The sequence below is a fragment of the Aspergillus japonicus genome, assembly GCF_003184785.1.
Source record: "Aspergillus japonicus CBS 114.51 unplaced genomic scaffold BO86scaffold_1, whole genome shotgun sequence".
In the NCBI taxonomy this organism is placed as follows: Eukaryota; Fungi; Ascomycota; class Eurotiomycetes; order Eurotiales; family Aspergillaceae; genus Aspergillus; species Aspergillus japonicus.
In genome coordinates, this window is record NW_020291638.1 from 990639 (window position 1) to 1011367 (window position 20729).

The window sequence follows — 20729 nt, forward strand, 5'->3', positions numbered from 1 at the left end:
TTCACCTCCCAGTTGGGATTTACCAGCGCCGCCGATCGATGAGTCAGCAATTACATCTATCTCTCATAATTTGTTGGACGCCTCGCTTCCGACACAGAATGCTATCATACAACAGACAAGAGAATACTGTGTGTTCACAGCTACCATAGGTCCCGGAAATTTCTGGAGGAAGGTTATATCACAAGCTCGAAAAGTCCCACATTACACAATCTTCTTCGATATCAATTCTGCAAAGTGCATTTGTGTACTTGAGAATTCTCTTGCAACAGTGTGCGGAAATCTGCCAGAATTTCAGGATTCGTGGCTAGCAACCCCTCCAGAAGACAACAGGCCAATTCTTAACACAACCACCCTGGCACATATTTGCCAGACAGCCCCAACTCTTGTGTTTCATGGCCCGAATGGAGAGTTCAGGAACGATATCTTGCAGCAAAGAGATACCATTACTGAAAATCCTCTACCAAGCTTCCAGAACGGGCAATGGACATTACAATGGTAGGCTATACTCTGAGGGATATCATAGTCTATAAGTATATATTTAGCTACTGTACTATGAAGGCGTTTTTAAAGTAAATTGAGTATATGATAGACATGCCACTATGCAGACACAACTTTTGATATAGAGACGTTTAAATGCCGAGATATACTATTTTGAATTAATGAATCGATTGGAAAATGCTATCCATTTGTGATTCAATATAGAATTCACCATTACTCATCATCGAAATTATGCCAACTTCGGACCTTTTTCATATCAAACCGATATGATTAATTTCTTTGGAGCTCGACTTGATTGTTAGCTAGCTCCCGCGCCAGTCGAATGTACGGTTTCAGACATGGCGACCCGGGGGAGAGTTGAAGGAAGTCATCCTAGGACGATCAGACAATGCCAATATGAAAGGGAGGAACTGCTAAACCTTCAAGAGATAATGTGCACTCCTTTGCTTGGTGGCCTCAATAAAGTTGATCAACTTTGGATCCCATGTCTTCGACCTCAAGCAATCCTCCTTTTGAAGAGAAGTTTGGGGCTCTAAGCATTCGATTATCATAGTTCCGAGTGATCGGATATCATCCTGATGTGACTCTAGGTCTTGAATGTGTAGTATACTCTCGCCGAAATTGGCTATTGGTTATTAGCTTAGATCATGACACAAAAATTGAGCACTCGACTTACCGATCTTGACTGAACCATTAGTTGCCAACAAAATACTATTCGAATTGATGTTTCCATGACTGATTCGATGTATTTGGTGTATATAGTTCAGGCCCAAGAGTATATCATGAGAGAACGCTGCCACTTCGTAAAGTCTCATTCGTCCAAGAGGGGTTGCAAAAACCTGATTTAGGGACACGTCCATAACTTCGTAGAAGAGGAACAATGTATCTTCTCGATATAAGACCTCGTATAATTGCACAAGATTCTTATGACTTGCGGTAGTAAGGTTTGAGAGCACGTCTTTGCCAGGGATCTCTATCTTTTTCATTATAGCCTCTTTAAAGGTGGCATTCTTAGCAAAGACAAGATACCCCTCACCAGCCTGGTTTAATTTGAAGCACTTCTCATAACGTTCCCATGGATCTGCTGTTTCCTTTTGCAATCTTGCTGAGGGCTCCTGTAAGTCTTTCTGAAGCTTTTTGGCATGCCGCTTGCTATCCCAAGATGGTTCGAGATTGGCTATCACTCTCTTTGTTAGAATCTGTTGCCCTGTTCTTGTCCGCGGAAATGTAGACAAGCGGCTCTTGTCTGAGTCTTTTGTCGCATCCTTGTTCATTTTTGGAAAAAGAAGTCAATTGCTTAGGTACTATGCTAATAAATTTCCCATTTGACAGGCTTTTAAATTCACCCGAAGACCATGGTCTACTCAACCTGAACCATGCTCTCCACTCATGTTCTCCATCACCAAATCCCTAGCACTCTTGATGTACCATGTATACCAAGTTTCCATAGGGTATCTCAGAAACAACATAAATCAATAAGAAAGTTATAATCTTTGAAAGGTATACCATGTATAGTATATAAAGCTTAGTTGCATAAGTTTGACTTGCAAGCTGTCAGTCTAATTGTAGCTTTTCTTGAAAAGTCTGTGTGTTGTGTGATTAGTTGCGCCAAGCTCAGCCGCAGGGAAGCTGCAGTCGCAGGGTTGACATCATTTCTTAGTCTTTTGAACAAAGAGTGTACTGTAGGGGAGGTATGACCGCGTGGTCCACTAAATTATGTGGATGATACGACCAGGCGAACCTCGAACTAAACCTAATCTGGATAACCTACGGTACCCTGTGGCGGGTTTGGCCGTACTGTGAAGCGCGCCCTACGTATAATACAACCAAGCGGTTAGCCGTCCTACTATGTTTACTAAAAATAATGTAGTACCTCGTGGCTAGCTTGACCCCACGGTAAGACTTATCCTATGGCCAATTTATTCACATGGTTTGACGCTTAGCCATGCTTTTCAGAAAGCATGGAGTTCCATTTGGTAGATCTGATCGTACCGGGAGTAGCGCCCTACGGTACGTCCTGTCATAAGACTGATTAATGTGCTTAGATTTCTGAACCATGCAAGACCACACGGTAGGTCTTACCATAATGGCAATCTCGCCGCCTGAATAGGTAGACCACAACACGAAGCCCACTCATGACTCTATTATCTCGCTGAGTTCCAAGATGAGCCGTTCCTGTGGTCATCCGAACCTGGTGGTTATGCTTCTTTGCACAGCATGCTTACTCCTTATCGAAACCGACGTACTTGTGCTCTGGATTCTACTTAAAGTAGAGAGAACACCCTCACAAGCGTCATTTATCTACACTTGTTTTACGATTATTGTGCTGTACTGGGCTTGTGTCTGGCTATATCTGAAGATGTCAAGAGCGCCTGATTATCTTTATTTCCTACCAGGGAGTTCTAAAGGTCCGGCTATCGCCTCAAATCGGCCGGATATGACACTGACCGATTACAGAGAATCCGATTGTGATTGATGACGATGACGGCTATGCAACTCTCTCTCTATCTGGGGCAAGTGATGGTATGTAATATCTATCTCTAGCCATGGGCATGGTGCTTACATTACGTAGTAAACGTGGCTACACTTGAATCTCAAGATGATGAACAGAGAGAGAACAATGACGATGATGAGTTTTCCATGCATTGCACTTCATGCAAATCCAAGCATACTGCACAGGGAGATCATCGACTTGGACTGCTTGAATGCAAGATTTGCTACCAGAACGCAGTTGATATCGTACTCGACTGCGGCCATCCGTGGTGCTTCGATTGCTTCCAAGAAACATTTCATCAATATGTCTACCGTGCAACAAATGGTGATTTTGCACAGGCCAAGGCAAGACTTATTTCAGAAGATATTCGACCTTGCTGTCCTTACTGCAGACAGCCAACAAGAGGATTTTATCTATCCCAGATTGGAGACGCAGATGAGCAGCAAGAGCAGCAGAATCTTCTTTATTTAAGATGTTGTGACAAGACACACAAAGGTTGCTTCATGACGAAATTTATTGTGCGAGGAACCAAGCTGCGATTTATCTAGAAATACTTATGTTTGGACAATGCCATCATTCCACCATCTAATCCGCCTTTTGCATTACAAGCACAGAAAATCAACTGCTAAAATGTATGTGACAACCTCTATATTTTGGATGATGATTGTCTGTGCTGCTTCTGCAAACCTTGTTGGTTGAACTAAGATGAGCGCATTTACATGTGGAACCCGAGAAGATAGATCAAAAAGACAATACTTGGCAAAAGACTTTTATGCATACTGTATAACATTCTTCGATAGGCCCACTGACAACATTTGTACTGCATATTTGCTCCATCTCATCCAAGTAGTGATTGACTATCTGCGAGTTCCAACTGTATTATTTTCCGTGAACTCAGTTTCTCCTTAGCTCATTCAGCTTACGATTCACCACATTTTAAATCCAAAGGAAGTTTCTTTGGTGGCGAATAGCAACAATAGAGTTAAGCGGAACGCCTTCAGACGCGAAGTAAATAATGGCCGCCTATCCCTCAACTTCCCACCCCTCACCACTATTGATTACTGTCTTTCCAAAAATCAGAGGATGTGCTTCGAAGGGAGGCTAAACTTACTAAGGTCAGGAGAGTATTCAATTTCTGGTGTTAGAATCAGCTTGGCTAGTCAAACTGCTGAAAGCACCAAGGGTGACGCTTGGATCCTAGGACAGCTAAATGATTAAAGTAGTGTTTATAATATGGATCTGACCGACAATTACCTGGGCTATCCTATGAGCATCGGCCGCCGATAGTGCCAATAAATTCAAAACAAGGTCATTATCGGCTGTGGAGAAGAGGAATTCGCTAACAGCATCTGGATTCCATTCCTGCCCATCCCAGAGCACGGGGCTTCGTAATCGAATGCGCTCTAGTCGGGCTTCTAATGCTTTTGTAGTCCGCCCATACTGGGATACGGAGTCATTTGGACTCACACCCATGAGTATAGACCATCGCTCCGTGATGAGCCTGGCAATCAATTCATGATCGATGCCCCACATATCGAAGACTATAGCGATTGCAGTTTCTTCCGGGGTCCAAGCCACTCTCGCCATGATTTTGACTCATTGTTTTCAGAGAAACATCGTTCTGCGGTACTTATATACTGCTATCCTTGAGGTCATTGGGGAGCTGTGCCGCCTCCAAGGCTCTTCGACGACCAGGGTATATAAGCGGCGCAAATCAGCGGCGCAGTCAAATTCGCAAGTATGCTATGGTAGGCTCTGGATAACATTGTAATAGTTTATTTTGCGCCAATCGTGGCCAATTAAAAAATGTTCTATAAGGTGATAGTTTAAGCTGTATCACTAGGCACTGCTCTCAATGTTTATCGATGCGATCCACTCCTCGTTCTAAACCATTTTTATCATAGCGCCTTTAGTCAAGTCATCACTTTCTTACTTTACTGATACTACCGACTGGTGGACTAGATAGAGGCGATTTCTAGCTTAAAACGCGATAGAGTGAGATATTAGGGGCGCCCTTTACCGTCTATTTTATCTCCGAGTTCCAGCTGCCTTCTCTCTAAACCTGGCACTTGCTTTCAGTCTTCACAAGAAATCAAATATTCAAGCACACGAGCCACTATGAATCACGATATTCCGCAAGGACGAAGATCCATCATAGAAAATGTAGGTCAACTGTGGTTGCTATTTAAAATTACACATTGCTGAAACTTGCAAAGGAACCACTATTCGCGCCTGGATCACCTACAGGTGATAGAGTCTCCTTCTATCGAAACCATATCGTCTATTTGCGACATGTACTTCGCCAGTCTTCTGTCAACAACGCTGCCTTCCAGCAGCTGGAAGCCGATCACAACACCCAGCATAGGACCTTGCAAGATCTCACTGCGGCTAATAATTTCCACAAGCAGAGGCTTGAGGAAGAATGCTCAGACCACGCTTATACAAAGCACTGTTTGGATTTGGAGAGGAGAGACAAACAAAGACTGGTAGCATCAATTGCATTACAGCAAGAGAGTATGCTCAGATTGAAAGCTGCGCATGAAGAGATTGAAAGGATGCTAGACATTGAAAAGCGACAGTGTCATGATCTGACATTAGAGCTTGATCGGACACAAAGAAAGTTTCATCTGATAGATTCTATCGTCGATACCATGCTCCTGGAAGAGGACAGCATGCTTGTGAAGGGAGATCGCTCACGGCAGATAACGGATGTTATACTCGACCTTGAAGATCAGATGGAAGCAAAGTACAGAAAAATCATCGAAGAGCAGGACAAGCGTATCGCAACATTGAAATCTGCATAGTAATCTACAGACAGGCTACTCAGACATGAATAAACAACACCTAACTGGTTACAGTACTGCCGTGCATGAAAAACCTACTAGAACTTAAATCAGATTGTGATAGAAGTATTCAGCATAAAAATGCATATCAGACAATGGCCTGAATGCCACGTTTGAAGATGCCACGGTATCATAACCATGGTGTTTTTTGTACTTTAAAGAACGTCGAGAGTCCATAATTCCATAATATGGATTATCTTTACCAGGTAAAAGCACAAGTGACCTTGTTGAATTTTCAGAATGTCAAGGTGCGATCATATAGCGTGGCTCGAACTGTATAATCAAGGCAGACCATGGCCGGAACTGGTGTCTGGTTCGCGCCTGGGCAGATTGAGTCAGGAACTACCTCGACCAAGCGAGCAGGTACCCCAAATCACATTTTTCATGGGCCGACGGCGCAAGGACGAGGCTCTGCGACAATTTTGCAAGAGTAACTACCGAAATAGCCAACGCCACCAGCGCTCAATCAACCTGCGCTCAGATAACCGCTCACTCCAAGCGGCACAGCCGCGGTTCTTTGCTGACTGTGATCCCACAAGTCGATCAATGCCATCCTCATTCGTCACTCCTAGAATTTGCCACCCCGATAATCGCATACCGGTAGACTGGCCAGCCACAGACTTTTCCCCTCACGACCTCGTCCTCTCGCGAGTTCTATTTGCTTTTGTTGATCTTATCTGTATATTTGCCGATGACATCGGAGGTCTCACGGCTGTGCAAAGCCTGCTACGATTATGGGACAGGATTGGGTTAGGATCTAATTCACCTCGGGCGGTTAGCCCACGCGTCCTGATTGTTCTTGAAGGCGACGCCAGCAGCATCACACATACTCTTCTTGACGAGAGTGACTTTTTTCTGGACCTCGGTGATCTTCCCGCTTTTTCGGACATTCAAATTAGCCGACTCTCATCGGAAGAATTGTCTTCCGATGCTCGCCACATCCCACTTGCAAGGGATGTTTCCCGTTGTCTCAGAGATGCTCGCCAAGCGCGAGAGCATCATTGCATGAATTTTTCTGCTTATCATTTAAGCGCTCTTTTTGATAGCAAACTTAGACAGACGACCTCTATATTGGTGAGGCCTTACAATTATCTCACAGCTGCAAGGGAACAGAATCCGTTGGATGGAGCCTTTACGGCTCATTTGACCGCATTCCTCACAGTAGGAGGTAAATCCCGAATTCCTTATGACGGGCTTGCCTCCTATATCGCCTCGGCCATTTTAATGGATGCTTACCCACCTGGCATGCATCGTCAGTTGTTCATAATATCAGTTGTGTAATATAAAATACTTGCTAATGCTCTTCAGACTTCTGTCCCAAAACAGTTTTTCGTGGTTTGTACCGTGACGCGTGTTATACAGCATTGCGCCACGTTTATAGCACTGATGATTTGGCACAATTACAATGCAGCCGTATCGAATATCATCTCCAGGCTTTTTTCAATGTTATGAAATATGAGGATAGAACATCCTCACAAATCCACCGCCAGCATCTACAGAGCCTCGAAGGATACTGGCTCTCTATCATGTCTAATGAGACATGTCTCCTGTGCATTCGGCGATCTCCAGAGCATGTCATGTCATGTGGCCACTCTATATGCGATACCTGTACCGAAATCTATGGAGAAAAAGTCCCACACATAGATCATGCATTCACCATTCAAAATTGTCTTTATTGTCGGAAAGCACGGTCTCTTATGATCAAGTTGAAACCTCCAACAGCAGCGGCAAGAGTCTTGAGCATTGATGGGGGCGGTCCGCGAGGCATTATACCTCTTGAATGCCTCCAGATGTTTCAAGACGCCTTAGGCGAAGACCTTGTACTGCAGGACATGATTGACTTTGCCACAGGTACCAGCTCTGGTGGCTTAATAGTCCTTAGCGCTTTCATGCTCAAGCTGGATATCGCAAGCTGCAAAATTGCCTTCAAAACCATGCTTAAACGATTCTTTCAGAGCCGTCGGAAGCGTTTACTCAATTTTTTTATGTCAGATGCAACATACAGTACAGATCTCTTAGATGATCTTTTTCGCGAGCATTTCGGCTCAGGAAAGATGTTCGATTCACCAAAATCAACAATATCTGCTACTAAGGTAGCAATTACAGCGTGTTCTATTGACGACGCTAGTCCTTTTATATTCACTAATTACAACGGCATGGTTTCTCACAAGATGCAATCCGGTATTTTTCTTCATTCTTGGCGGGAAGCTTCTCCAGGCTAATAGTCACAGCATACAGTCGCCTCCGCCCAAGTGTGAGGGATGAGCCGTTCTTGTGGCAGGTGTAAGTCTAATGGTCTAATTTACAATTTAAAAGTACTAAATTTCTACAGAGCTCGTGCAACAGCAGCTGCTCCACCGTAAGTCTCTGATGTCTTGATAAGTCGGCGTATTAATTGACCTGCTAGTTACATGTCTACAATTGACATCCCGGGTGTGGGTACTTTTCAAGACGGTGGGATGAGGAGACACAATAATCCCACGCAGCTAGCGTTCGCAGAATCAAAACGTATATGGCCAACTTTCTCTCAACCTGACATCGTGATATCTCTCGGAACTGGGTCCGAAACACTGCATTCCTCCTCGGCGGCATCTCACTTCCGCAATATTTTCGCTGATGGCTGGATGCCACGTATTTATCGCTCCTTCATAAGCTCGTTTGATGGAAAACACGCATCAAGGGAATTGCTGGCTCTAGGCCAAGAGCACTTTCGATTTGACACTACTTTTCCAGGTTCCGCCCCTTCCATGACGGATACCAAAAGCATGGCAGAACTAGAGAGCTGGGCTCGAATTCAACCTACTTTCTCCTATGACACAGAGGCAGCTACCTTAGTTCTATTGGCCACGTCGTTCTATTTCACTTTAAAGGCTGCGCCTGAATTTCGAACGGGGCTCTACTACTGTACCGGTTACATTCGTTGCCGTGCTCCAGCCCAAGCTTTGATCAGTCGCATTTATTCGAAGGACACTACTGAATCAATATTTTACAAAGACGACATAAACCTTGGTCTTGGTCTATCACCACGAGATATTTGCCTAGTTTGTCAGTGTTACTCGTGTCCTGTATACTTTTATGCCCGTAATTTGGACGAGGTATTCACAATCTCCCTCCGCCAAGGCAAGAAGAAGCATAGAATAAGTGCTTTCCCCAAGTCTATACAATGGTTTGTGGATCAACAAGGATTGGATAATCATTTTGGTGCCACTAACCACGATATACCCTCCGGAATACATTGTGATGGTTGCGAAGCAGGTAAACAGAAGGGTGGTAAGAAGAGGAAGTACATGGATATCCAGGAAGATCCCTAAGCTTTCACTGTTCCCTCCTATCCATAGTCTTTCCCAGGGCTCTGATACACCTGGTAATAGTAAACCTGTAATCTGCTATTATCCGCTTGAGCTCCTCATTTTCCCTCTGTAATAAAGCAATTGTGGAGTTCGCATCATCTGAGGCAGTATTTTTGTTCAACTGGTCATTTCCGTCGGGGCGAGAATTAGCATTCATGCGTTTCTAAGTATTGTTAGTGTGTTGAGCATGGTTGGCTTAAGAAAAGTATATGAACCTGGCTATCGGTGCCACCGTCCTTCCTGGGGATGTCCTTGTCCCTCATTTCCCGTAAAATGTGGTCTTGATTGATTTATGCACAGGATGCCCCATAATACGAAGGCAGGCCCCTATTAATAGGGCAATGATGGTTAGCGATCTATTTTCAACCACTTCTGTCCAACCAAGTGGCAATTTCTCCTTGTGGGCGGGCCCAGATATAGCCGCCTTCCTTTCCCAAGTATTCCACAGTTACTAGATCATGACCGTGGACCCATGGTCTTGATTTACTTAAATTCAGAGCTCAGACATTTCTGAAGGTCACATCACACATAACACACATACCCACAGATTTCTCAAGATGAGCGAGCAATTGCCTTATACAGATGAAGATATTATACAGTTCTTACAAAGTCTGGATGACCTGCCCTCAAACGAATCCATGCCCCTCCTTGGATACGATGTTGACCCATCATACCTCTCGATGAATGAATACACACAATCTTCTCTTTCATTTTTCCCTTCCTTACCATCATTGGCAGAGTCTCAGGCCAGCACTCCTGAGGTGGATGAGCACGAAATCCCCTCGGATGGTTTGCAAATGGAGGGTGTGAAAGACTATGTCAAGCGACTAGAATCTGAGTATGGTATCTCCCAATCAAATGTTGCAGCATAGCTAATCGTGGCTTAGGGTCAATTCCCTCAAAAGGTAAAGATCGCAGCTCTCAAAATGAATACCCAGGCTAATCTAAAATTGCTAGTATGGTGGCTGAACTCAGGTCTTATTTGACTAGCTTGCGTCCTTGGATACTGGAAGTCACAGAAGCACTTGACAAATTAGGAGAGCCACCGGCTTCAGCAACCGAATCAGAATTCCGGATGTTTGAATCATGATAGGATTATTCCTTTGGATTCTCTTTTTTTTACGCTTTGTTGGATTGAATGATGTATCAGATGAAAGCTCTATCCTAGTACTGGTGATTCTATGTAAATACATGTGATGGTATCAATTTTGCTCCGTACTACATATCTTTTCTCATGCTAAGCTTTGCTGGAGTTAGTTCGCAAACTCATGCAAGCTGATTGGCGGATGCCCAGACGCGGTATCCTAGTATAACCAATGTTTATAAGTTTGATCATTCTCTTGCTCATGCTAAACCTTACTAGGCTAGTCGGGAAGAGCCGAATCGCGAATAGTATAGGTACCTCGGAACATTAATAATCAGCAGAACATTAGTTATCTCAACATATTCTGTTTCTCGTGCTAAGCCCTTTGAGGATGGCAGCATATATACTTGAACATGTTAAGCTATTGAGAGAAAACAGAAGATTTTTGGCTACTTCCGCACCAAGTCAAAGGCACCCCCGTCGACTGGATATGTCTTTGCCCATGTCAGCAATCGTTTTCATTCATTAATGACTTCAAATTGCCAGGAAGAGCAGGGAAAGAAGCCGTAAAGGGTGACGAATCCCAAGATTTTAGAAAAGCTGGCCATCTTCAAAATTATACATGGTATATCTTTATTAGAGCAGTAATCCCCAAGAATCAGCACAAAATAGCGTTCTTGTAAATAAGTTATAATGGATGCACGCAAGCATTGAGACAGGCTGAATTGTAAAACTTATATCGCCTTCCGAGCCATATATACATGCAACAAATTGAATCCTTCCAAGTCCTCATCCACGATTTCTGCTTTCGCCTTTCCTACAATATCCATAATCTGATCCAGCCGCCATCTAAATACACGACTGAAAGGCGCGAGACTCAATGTTACAATGCTTTCCGATAGCGCGAGACTGTACCATTTGCCAACTTCCCTTAAATGTTCGTCTCTAGGCCATGGGTTGAGTGGAAGCATCATACATATGTGCCGGACCTCCGTAAAACCAGTGCTGTAGAGCTGTTTAATCGTTTTTGCAGAGTCATGGGTGATAGGGCGACCAGAAAGCTCGGTAGCGCGTCGAATATTGTGATACCAATGTTGGAGAGCTGTGGCATTTTTCGAGCGCTGTGTCAGCTGAAGCTGAAAATCAATCTCCACTTGTTCAAACCACCCTCCTGGCAGTAAACAATCTAGAACCATTTTGTAGAGTGTCGGCCAACAAGAAACACTTCCGCAACCCTGTTGCAAGTGGACTAAGTCCCATGACTCAGCTCTTAAAGCTCTTGGGCTTTCATAATCGAAGGGGGAAAAGAAAAAGCAGTTCGGAGGACAATTCGCAGGTTGCGTAGACATGATATCGACTCCTGTAATTATGGCATTTGGGTATTTCTTAGCCATATCGAGTGCCCAAATACCCGTTCCACATCCCAAGTCCAGCACTCTGCCAGTCCTGGGGAGTGGAGAGACTAAGATGTTCGCCGATCCCTTGACTACTAAGAACACTTTGTGAAGCATGTCGAGTCGGTCCTGTTCTTGTTCATCGCATGGAAGCATATAATCGCTTCCATTATGTCTAGGGTATGTGCGACCATTCTCTAGATAAGTATGTCTGATTCGTAGAGTTAGTCTAGGCTATGATAATGAGGCATGAAAGAAAAACCTACTGGGGATTTTGAATATTGTGCTGATCTGTGTTGATTATGGCTTTGATTGCCATGATCCCTCGCTCTGGAGTATTCAATGCCATTCTGACCGTATCATAGGATTAACTTTGAATTAGGAGTTTTGGGAGACAGGTTATTATGATTTTGTATTGCTTCTACAACAGGTCCAAGGTCGACTAGATAACTTTTCTACAGCCGAGCGCAGGAAAATCTCGTTCTAAACTGGATTTGGTGAGTAGCCGCTATACTAAGATCAGCTACAGGACTTTGGAGGGCTTTCACCCAGAAGCATTAGCCAAGTTTTTCGACTCCGATCTTCATACTGAGAACTCTTAAGAATCTTCTCTTTTCCAATCATCAACCTAAGATTGATTTAACTTAAGCTATCAGAGTCTTTCTACACTTCTAAATGAATGATACTGATGCAATGCACCTAGACACTATTCCTACTGAAATTATTCTTCTTATTCTTACAAGTCTCGAATTTTCAGGCATAAAAAGCCTTTCATGTGTGAACAGGCAGTTGCGCCATATTTGTATTCCTCTGCTTTTTCAACGTGTGGAATTCCAATTCTCAAAAGAGGGATTGAGAAATCTTTCTCGCTTCAATAGATCAAATATTTCTCCCTACGTTCGGTGCTTCAGATATTCTGTTCCAGATATTATCCGACCAGGTATGATGCACCTTGTCTTGATCATATTCATAAAGGATTACTGACAAGAAAAAGATGTAACAGATTTTCAGTATTTCAAATCCAAGATATTCACTCCTGAGGACTATGTCAACCAACAATTACGCGACTGTGATTTGTCTCCAGATTCAGGCAATGGTTCTTCCTATTTCTGGATTTATACCAAAATCAGCCGTGTTTGTCGAGAACAGCGCCTTATTCTTGAGAATCATACAGACCTTCACGCACTCACGCATGCGTTCAAAATCCTGCCGTCAGAATTTGAATTCAGCCTCGGTTTCAGTGATAGCATTGACGACTTGTTGCACCAGTGGCAAGTTCCGGCTTTAGAAATGAGAGAAAATACATTTAAGCACCATGCCCTGGTTATTACACGGGCTTTGTCAAATGCTAAGGATTCGAGACTGCATCCAATCACCCTCCGCCTTTCAAACTTCTCTCTATTCTGGGGACATGACTGGAATTGCTTGAATACCAGGATGCTCGCAACACCTCTTCAACAGTTGTTTTGCCATATGAAAGAGGTAGTTCTGGAAGGTGACTATCGTTATTTCCCCCTAGAAGCCATTTCTAGCGCAACACCAAGCTTGCGCCAGCTAATATTATGCTGTATCACAGTCAGTCATGTTGCATTGGGCACTTTCTTAGACACTAATCGTCTAACTCTTCGTTGTATCGGGTTCTGCAATGTCCAGCTAGTTGGTGAAAGTGGCATCATAGGCCCGTATGAGCTGTCCACATTCTTGGACTTGTTAAGACCTGGGATACCCAAAGCGCATTGCTGCGGAAGAGATCAACGTATGTTATGGTTACTATAATTTACAGTGCCAGTGGCAAGTTGAGTTGTGTGCAAACAAGGCCGGATCAGTCAGTGGTTTCTCTAATCACAATAGTTGAATGAAATAACAATCATCGACTTCAAATTCAGTACCAAGCTCAATCATTTTGAAAGAATTGTGGTTCATATGATATGAGGCATGCTGTATTATCAGATACATGTTCACTGATCAATAAAAAAAAGTAGAAAAAATCAACACAAATGGGCCTAACTATAAGCCCAAAGTGGCGGCTTGGAAATCTTGAACAGGCGTTGTCGACCTTTTGAAAGGCTCTGCAACCTTCCAGCCCCTGGCTTTCCTGCGAGATTGTTGCCAAAATCAGCTGGTGTCACTTTCTTGGTGATTGGATAATGCTCATCCTGACTTGAATTAGTACATAATCTCTGTACAGGATCTTAAGGTCTCTTACAACTTCGTCTTGAGATGGAACCCAGGATTCTCGAGGATGAGAGTTGAAGGACGTATATTTCCCCTTCCCTTGTCGATTTTTTCGTACATCATAAATGACCATGTAAACACGGCGATCACGCCCATTCTCGATCCCATCTAGATAGAGATCATTTGCCTTTTTGCACATCGCCGCCCAGCCTCGGCGAAATCTCTCTCGCTCAGCTTTGGTGTTCTTGACCGGGTCCACATCATGAGTTCGTGACAAGCGCTTTTTTCTCCAAACTTCGTAAGGCATGGTCTCGGCTTTGTGTGAAGAGTGGCTTATCGTAGTTAGAGATCATAAATAATTCCATGATCTGGCCCCATAATCATGGACAGACTGCAGGTATTTATTACTCGTGATGAAAAGTCTTACACCATGGTCTCGTGTTTTATTTTAAGGGCGGCGTTTCGCGGATGCTATTTTTAAATGATCGCTTGAAACAAGCATCGGCGGCAATTTGAAAATCGTGGTATGTTGTTGATCAAAAGTATAAGAATGCACTTGCTGCTAAATCGAATAGTTTAGAGTCATTATACCAGATTTCTTCCAACCATGAACGTACTGATGATCTACACTTATTTCCTATCGGGCGCGATTGGACTCCTATTCTTGCATCATTTTATCTTATTCATACTCAAATTCTTATTGAACCCAGCTCTTTTCTATCTATTTACTAGGTATATTGTGCTGCCGTACATTGTACGGAGAAGCTTGTTTTGGTCTCCTATTAGTCGGGGCGCGGCCTTTATACATATTTTGCATTGGAGTGGTACCTTGATCTGCAACATCCTTGGCGTCAACAGCGCTGGTGCAGCTCGGTCTCGGGCTGGCTCCCTGGCATTACTACATTTAGTACCCGCACTCTGGACTCCGCAACTTAGCTTTGGCGCGCATTTTTTCAACCTATCGCTGTCAGCCTACAATAGGTTTCATCGTGCTTTCGGTTGGATGGCTCTTATCCAATGCGGAGTGCATATTATTTTTGCCGTGCGTACATACTCCTTCGACCTAGCCGAGGCATCTCACCGGAACGGTTTTATAGTTCAGTATTTTGTCCAGTTTCCCAACAAGAAGTTGACTAATTCTATGCAGGCTGCAATTACTCTGAGCTCAGCAACTTTATTCTTTCTTCCCTTGATCCGCCAGTGGGCGTACGAAATATTTCTCAAAGGTCATAATTTTCTTAGTATCATGGCATCGGTCATGATTTGGTTGCATCTGGAGGAAAAGAAAGGCTTCGATGCATTCTGTCTATACTTTGCTCTGGGAATCTCCGTGCTTACATACATTGTATACTTCCTACGACAGTTTTACTACAACTTGGTCGCTGGTCGGCCAGTAGCCGCTGCGGAACTTATCAAATATCAGGATGCGGTGAAACTAACTCTAACATTGGCACGGCCTTGGAAGGTACGGGGAGGTCAATATGTCTATTTGACCATACCGGCAGTGAGAGCATTATCATTCGCCGAATCGCATCCTTTCAGTATCGTTTGGTGGGAGGAGGGCCCTAATGGTGAAGCAATAACTCTATCCGTTCTTGCCAAGATTGAGTCAGGTTTTACTCGAGCCTTAGCATCCTCTAGCCATGAGCACCTTCGCGTGTGGATAGATGGACCTTATGGCCAATGTATTGATACTAAACAATATGACAGTGTTATCCTAATAGCAACAGGAATAGGTGTTGCAGCACAGCTACCATACGCCAAAGAGCTTCTTAGTCGGCAATTGAAAGTGGAGAGTGAGCATTTAAAAGGACTCACAACCCCTAAACGCATCTCTATTGTTTGGGAGCTTGAGCAAGAGAGTAGGATTTCTATCCATTATCTGGAATACCACTAAATTATACAGGTCATGAAGATTGGATCTACCAATGGATGGATCAGCTTCTTAGCGACGACTCAAAAACATTGGTATGATTTGGCTTCTATTACTAATTCTGCCACTGACAGATGACTTAGGTACTTCACTATACCCTATATATTCTTCGTCGAGCCGACGAAAGCCATGGTGATGGTCAGAGAGTCAAATTAGGACGTCGAGGGGCAGCATTCTATGGTAAACCCGACTTTAGAGGCATCATGGACAAAGAACTGTCTGAATCTCTCGGCAAGGCATTAGTAATCAGTTTGTTTTGCCCGTCTCCTTGGAAGCAATTGATAATATAGTAATAACATGGCCTTAGTTTCTTCCGACTCGAAGACACGTGACGAAGTTCGAGACTTGGTCTTGGATTCCGCTCAACGAGTTGATTTGCATGAGCATGATTTCCAGCCTGAGAAAAGTGGGCGATTATTGGCCTCTAGAAAAGAGACAAAATATGCAGGGGTGGTCTGAAGCAGTCAAGGGCTGTAGGCAAGGAGAAAGCAGCATATGAAATGCAGAGATTATTTCTTGTGTTCTTGATGGTATAAATACTATATCATTTTTCGCTAAATCTATGCTTCAATATACTACCCTAGTGATAGAGAGTTAAACTTATGATATGAATAAAAGATCTCATACATTAATTATCTGCAATTAGGCTGAAGCTGTTACGAACATAGTAACTAGCTAGTCATCTACTCCAGTGTTCATCGGGATAGCATTGCTCGCAGCCCGGCTCTGGTCAGGAGTAGGTATATCGCTTCTGAAAGCATAGAAAATCAATGAAAATTCAACATGATAACCAAACAGAGCGAGAGAACAGATACAATGGGGACAGTTGTAAAACTAGAAGATGAAGAGACAGTTTGACGTTTGATAGAGCCCACACTACTGCTACTCATACTGGGAGAGTGAATATTCGACGATGAAGGACAGATAGTCACATAATTTGTTGAGGTCACAACAGTTGTAGAGATTGCAATGGCCTGAAAGACACTGGTAACTGCGGGAAACGAGGTCCTCGCACTTGCAGGAATAATTTTAGCAGTAGATCTATCATTAAGATTAGTACAACATGAAGTCGCAAGGTTGAAATAGCTCATTAGCTCATACTTGCTTATTTGCATATCATTCATGCTGGTTTGAGTCTTATCAGTAGCATACTGGTAGAATCGTGCATTCATTAGGAAAGTATCCATCTCATTTCCAGGGTTAAGAGCGAAAACCATTCCCTCATGGCAGTGGGAAATGGGCTGGCTCTGATCGCAGAAAAACCATTGCGGGTCGAGTGTGTTGACAGTCAAAGTCAGAGCCAGATGTTTCACATCATCAGGATTATATTGATTAAATCCTGTGTCGAACTTTGAGACTGAAGAACATGGCCTTTCCAAAGTTGACTGAGTTAAAGTGTGATTTAGAGAACAGAAGTTAAATGTGACCTGATCACCAATGTTCGCATTGATTCTATTAGGATGAAATAAAAGTGAGTTGTGACAGCCGACTGCAACATAGTGTGTGTTTCTATCTGTCTGTTCAAGATCAATGTCTATAATCTCTTTAAACCTTTAGTCTGTATTAGTCAACTGTCCTAGTCAGATATTCAATGAGTCTTACTGAAAAGCACCTGCGTTGAGCACGCAAGATAGGACCAAGATAGGATAGTATAGCATATTCATCTGAAGTATTCCACTAAAACTCAGTGTGATACAGGTAACACAGGATACGACTTGAAAGGTGGGGCACAAGATATAGGAATATTTTACCATGGTTCATGCATAAGACCATGGACAAATAGCATGATTGATAAAAACCATGGAAAATAAACTATATAAAGGTGCCTGAATGTAGAGTAGGTATTCGAAAATCCAGTTTTAGTCTCTCTCATAATAATAATCCTATTGTTTGTTTGATTAACATCCTCAAAGAAAATGGAGTCTCAAAATCCTTTGCCTATTAATGGACCGCCCAAAGGTGAAACAACTTCCGGCACAGCCGACAAGAAGGATGATTATGAGAGTCCTGTCAATCTCAGCAAAGATAATATTATTGATATCATGAAAGCGATCGTAGAATCCGATCAACAAAATATAACACTTGCAATTGAGAAAGCCTTGCCTGATGGGGCTGATGTTGATGCCAAGCAGTTGCGAGAGAAGATTCACCCAGATAAGCATATCCTCAATGATGAACATAGGAAACTAGCTACCGAGGCTTCTCAGCGTGAGTTTGATGATAGAAGTTGAAAGGCTCTAGGCTAATAAATCTCAGGACTAAATGAGGCTATACAACGGGCCGAAGGTGGCGATATCAGATTTCGCTTCGGGGGAGGGGGACTTAAGCCCGAATCTAGCGATCTAACCCGAAAGAGCTATCATATCTCAGCTTATAGAAAAGCTTACAACAGTTTACTCATTCTATGTGAGGCCGCATGTCTAAATCCAGACATTCAGATTTCCAAGCCTTCCCCCGACCCGGGATACCGCCTTCCTAGAGCAGGAATAGAAGCATACAACGATCTGAAAGAGATCAATAACGAGATTATGAAACAAAATAGAAACAACAATTTTGAGGCGAATACCGGCCTTATCGACGTTCCGGGTCTTGTTGCAAAGTGGAAAGCCATACATATTGCGTACATGAACTCCAGATATCCAATGAAGGTTATGCAAAGCAACTTAGACATGTTTATTGATAATAATCAGTACCCTTCCGAATGGAAAAAGCTATACTCTAAATCCTGGCAGCACTTTGGGGAGTTTCAGGCTCTCTGGAATACCCTGCCGAAGCTGGTGGGTGAATATTTTACAAACTCGTTATCATCTACGCCTCCAAGCTCGAAAAGATTCTGCGCTCGTATCGAGAAGATTCTTGACTCCAAATCAAACAAGCTGGATAAGAAATACAAACGCGGTACAAGCTTATTTTCAATGACTTTTGACATCAAGGAGTACATTACTATATTTGACGAAGTTATCAATGCCTTTCGGAAGGGAGATCTTCAGACTTACATCGCTAAGCGAGAAGAGATACAGGTTATGGTCAAAGAAAAGGCTTACCCAGTGGGACTGGTACCCCCAAGCCCGGAACAAGCACAAAATTGGCAACCTTCCAGCAACGTTCCTGGTATGGGAGATCACGGCAGTCCTATACTGAATTCCGGCTTTGCTGCAAACCAAGCAGGCAATCCGAGTCAGGTGGTACGAGGCAACAACGGAGCTTTTGCAATCAAAGCTCGCGTTGTGGGTGGGTCTTTCAAACCGGGCTATACATCGCTTGGTGAAAGAATACGCTTTATACAGCGTCGAGGTGCCTATTGCGCCAACTTTGTTGTAGAAGATGATAATCAGATGTGGCGACTTGTTGATAGCGGGTACCACGGTGGGAGATCTGCTGTAGAACAGGCGGAGGGATTAGGCGTGCCAAGTGTGGTGCAGGATGTGATCGAGATCAGAAATCTGAGAGATAGAGTCGCGGAAGGTGGCGATTGGGGTATCTTCTTTGCTGCTGCTGGCAAACTGCCCATCAACTCCATAAAGCCAAGATTACCGGACATTGTGGTGGGCTTTTATCACATTGACCCGGCAAAAGGCGAAATGCGCAATGCAGTTTCTCGATCCAATTTGGGCCAGATTCTTCGGTCCAAATCCACGGCAGACAAGTTGATAGCCGAACTAATCTCAGGAATTAGTGATATGAGATTACAGGATGTCTTGATGCCTCAGCAAATTCCTTCCCTTCTACTGCCGCCTCATACTAGTCAAACACACCAATTCAACCCCATAAACAATTATAATCGAGGAATCGGACACGGGATTTTCAAGAACAATATGCTTAATGGCTATGGACAACCATACATAGGTATGGGAGAGCTGTCTAGAGCAGAGCAGTCTTCCTTCTTCAATGGGGGAAGAGAGACACAAATGATGTCGGTTCAGCAGCACAACCAGATTCTTCAGTCAGCTATCCAAGAGCTAATGCACCAGCAGCAGAAGAGCGCAGTGTTCAGAGAAGAAGAAGAGGAGGAGGAAGACCAGGAAGAGGAGGAGGAGGAGGAGGAATTATAGCTTTTACGGATTCATGCTATTTGTTCTTCAAGTGTACTTACCTATCGATAATCAAATTGACACTGTGCGTTGTATTGGGCAAACTTCAAGAAACACCCATTGCTTAAAAAACTATTTAGCCCTATATCAGCTTATTAGTATTGATTTAGAAAGTGTTTCTCATAGAGCCTAACAAGAATACTTTTGCTATCTCTTTGGCAACTGGATTACTTGTTGATTGGTTGTCATTGACTCCACGAAATGGCCAGTGAATGCTACGGTCCTGCTATTGAAAGATCAAACTCCACGGTGTTTCGAGAAACCATGGTTCCAACATCTTATATCTTAATCATATTTTCAGTAGTCTGCTTGGATTAACAGTAATAATTTGTGTGAAGATCCAAAATGGAGAGCCTTCTTGAAGAATGGGAGACCCGCATCGATGGGACAGTTCTTTTAGGTCTGTATCATTCTATGAAGATTGATCCAAAAGCTAACTATTTACAGACTCCCCTATCTCATCTGAACCCAGTTCACCAAGAGAAATAGACTTCGACCCTGCAAAAGAAAATAAATCTGATAGACCTAAAAATATGCCCGAGTCACCCGGAAATGGCTGCTCTATCCAAACTGCGTCATTTGGTCAAAATCACTTTGACATATTACGACGCAAAACTTCTTATGCACGTCGTCCAACTCTATCTTCGATGCCTTCTCAAATGTCTTATTTCGATAACCAGTTAAGCCAGTCTAGCTCTGGTTTTCATTCAGGCTATCCTTATATTAGTCCACTTGTTCCGTCCAAGTCGACATTTGGTCAGTCTCTTCCATTAAAGGGCTCAGATTATCAGTCTGGTCATCCTGCTTTTGGTCAGCCTGCTTTTAAAAACCCAGCTGCCAGTCTTTCTAGCCAGCCTTTCAGTCAGC

The 20729-nt window shown here is 43.4% G+C and overlaps 13 protein-coding genes across 13 annotated transcripts in view; 8 read left to right on the forward strand and 5 right to left on the reverse strand.

Moving 5' to 3' along the window:
- Positions 1–768: 768 nt before the first annotated feature.
- Positions 769–1772, reverse strand: BO86DRAFT_444516 (kinase-like protein; the record flags this gene model as incomplete). Its single annotated transcript, XM_025676385.1, has 3 exons — positions 769–870; positions 918–1123; positions 1175–1772. 3 exons carry the CDS (start codon positions 1770–1772, stop codon positions 769–771), a joined length of 906 nt encoding a protein of 301 aa, XP_025533489.1.
- A 629-nt stretch (positions 1773–2401) lies between these two features.
- Positions 2402–3056, forward strand: BO86DRAFT_6592 (uncharacterized protein). Its single transcript, XM_025677547.1, has 2 exons — positions 2402–2474; positions 2544–3056. Exon 2 carries the CDS (start codon positions 2663–2665, stop codon positions 2972–2974), a length of 312 nt encoding a protein of 103 aa, XP_025533490.1. The 5' UTR covers positions 2402–2474; positions 2544–2662; the 3' UTR covers positions 2975–3056.
- BO86DRAFT_6584 (uncharacterized protein) lies at positions 2887–3637 on the forward strand. Its single transcript, XM_025677545.1, has 2 exons — positions 2887–3021; positions 3071–3637. Exon 2 carries the CDS (start codon positions 3139–3141, stop codon positions 3538–3540), a length of 402 nt encoding a protein of 133 aa, XP_025533491.1. The 5' UTR covers positions 2887–3021; positions 3071–3138; the 3' UTR covers positions 3541–3637.
- Positions 3638–5041: 1404 nt separating this feature from the next.
- Positions 5042–5796, forward strand: BO86DRAFT_351525 (uncharacterized protein; the record flags this gene model as incomplete). The annotated part of the gene is made up of 2 exons (XM_025669434.1): positions 5042–5155; positions 5209–5796. Exons 1-2 carry the CDS (start codon positions 5111–5113, stop codon positions 5794–5796), a joined length of 633 nt encoding a protein of 210 aa, XP_025533492.1. The 5' UTR covers positions 5042–5110.
- A 140-nt stretch (positions 5797–5936) lies between these two features.
- On the forward strand, positions 5937–9146 carry BO86DRAFT_424334 (patatin-like phospholipase family protein; the record flags this gene model as incomplete). Its single annotated transcript, XM_025675452.1, has 5 exons — positions 5937–7087; positions 7144–8016; positions 8067–8118; positions 8168–8194; positions 8243–9146. The coding sequence occupies exons 1-5, from the start codon at positions 6076–6078 to the stop codon at positions 9144–9146; spliced, it is 2868 nt and encodes a 955-aa protein (XP_025533493.1). The 5' UTR covers positions 5937–6075.
- Positions 9147–9702: 556 nt separating this feature from the next.
- On the forward strand, positions 9703–10353 carry BO86DRAFT_6637 (uncharacterized protein). The gene is made up of 3 exons (XM_025677551.1): positions 9703–10023; positions 10073–10090; positions 10143–10353. The coding sequence occupies exons 1-3, from the start codon at positions 9743–9745 to the stop codon at positions 10273–10275; spliced, it is 432 nt and encodes a 143-aa protein (XP_025533494.1). The 5' UTR covers positions 9703–9742; the 3' UTR covers positions 10276–10353.
- A 650-nt stretch (positions 10354–11003) lies between these two features.
- BO86DRAFT_414684 (class I SAM-dependent methyltransferase) lies at positions 11004–11819 on the reverse strand (the record flags this gene model as incomplete). The annotated part of the gene is made up of 1 exon (XM_025674858.1): positions 11004–11819. One exon carries the CDS (start codon positions 11817–11819, stop codon positions 11004–11006), a length of 816 nt encoding a protein of 271 aa, XP_025533495.1.
- Positions 11820–12356: 537 nt separating this feature from the next.
- BO86DRAFT_424339 (uncharacterized protein) lies at positions 12357–13439 on the forward strand (the record flags this gene model as incomplete). The annotated part of the gene is made up of 2 exons (XM_025675453.1): positions 12357–12603; positions 12652–13439. 2 exons carry the CDS (start codon positions 12357–12359, stop codon positions 13437–13439), a joined length of 1035 nt encoding a protein of 344 aa, XP_025533496.1.
- Positions 13440–13499: 60 nt separating this feature from the next.
- On the reverse strand, positions 13500–14244 carry BO86DRAFT_351530 (uncharacterized protein). Its single transcript, XM_025669435.1, has 2 exons — positions 13870–14244; positions 13500–13819 (listed from the first exon to the last, which is right to left on the reverse strand). The coding sequence occupies exons 1-2, from the start codon at positions 14143–14145 to the stop codon at positions 13667–13669; spliced, it is 429 nt and encodes a 142-aa protein (XP_025533497.1). The 5' UTR covers positions 14146–14244; the 3' UTR covers positions 13500–13666.
- Positions 14245–14429: 185 nt separating this feature from the next.
- Positions 14430–16277, forward strand: BO86DRAFT_384674 (uncharacterized protein). The gene is made up of 5 exons (XM_025670935.1): positions 14430–14934; positions 14986–15700; positions 15745–15806; positions 15855–16020; positions 16079–16277. Exons 1-5 carry the CDS (start codon positions 14446–14448, stop codon positions 16228–16230), a joined length of 1584 nt encoding a protein of 527 aa, XP_025533498.1. The 5' UTR covers positions 14430–14445; the 3' UTR covers positions 16231–16277.
- A 657-nt stretch (positions 16278–16934) lies between these two features.
- BO86DRAFT_272186 (uncharacterized protein) lies at positions 16935–17267 on the reverse strand (the record flags this gene model as incomplete). The annotated part of the gene is made up of 1 exon (XM_025667229.1): positions 16935–17267. A coding segment is annotated over one exon (333 nt), but the record flags the coding sequence as incomplete, so codon positions are not given.
- Positions 17268–17687: 420 nt separating this feature from the next.
- On the forward strand, positions 17688–19823 carry BO86DRAFT_374603 (putative glutamine rich protein; the record flags this gene model as incomplete). Its single annotated transcript, XM_025670442.1, has 2 exons — positions 17688–17979; positions 18028–19823. 2 exons carry the CDS (start codon positions 17688–17690, stop codon positions 19821–19823), a joined length of 2088 nt encoding a protein of 695 aa, XP_025533500.1.
- A 762-nt stretch (positions 19824–20585) lies between these two features.
- BO86DRAFT_374604 (uncharacterized protein) overlaps positions 20586–20729 on the reverse strand; it is a gene marked incomplete at both ends in the record, with an annotated part of 4503 nt that continues 4359 nt past the window's right edge. Inside the window, one exon of the mRNA XM_025670443.1 lies at positions 20586–20678. Within this exon, the coding sequence (XP_025533501.1) occupies positions 20586–20678 (93 nt within the window). The remainder of the gene's footprint in view (positions 20679–20729) is intronic.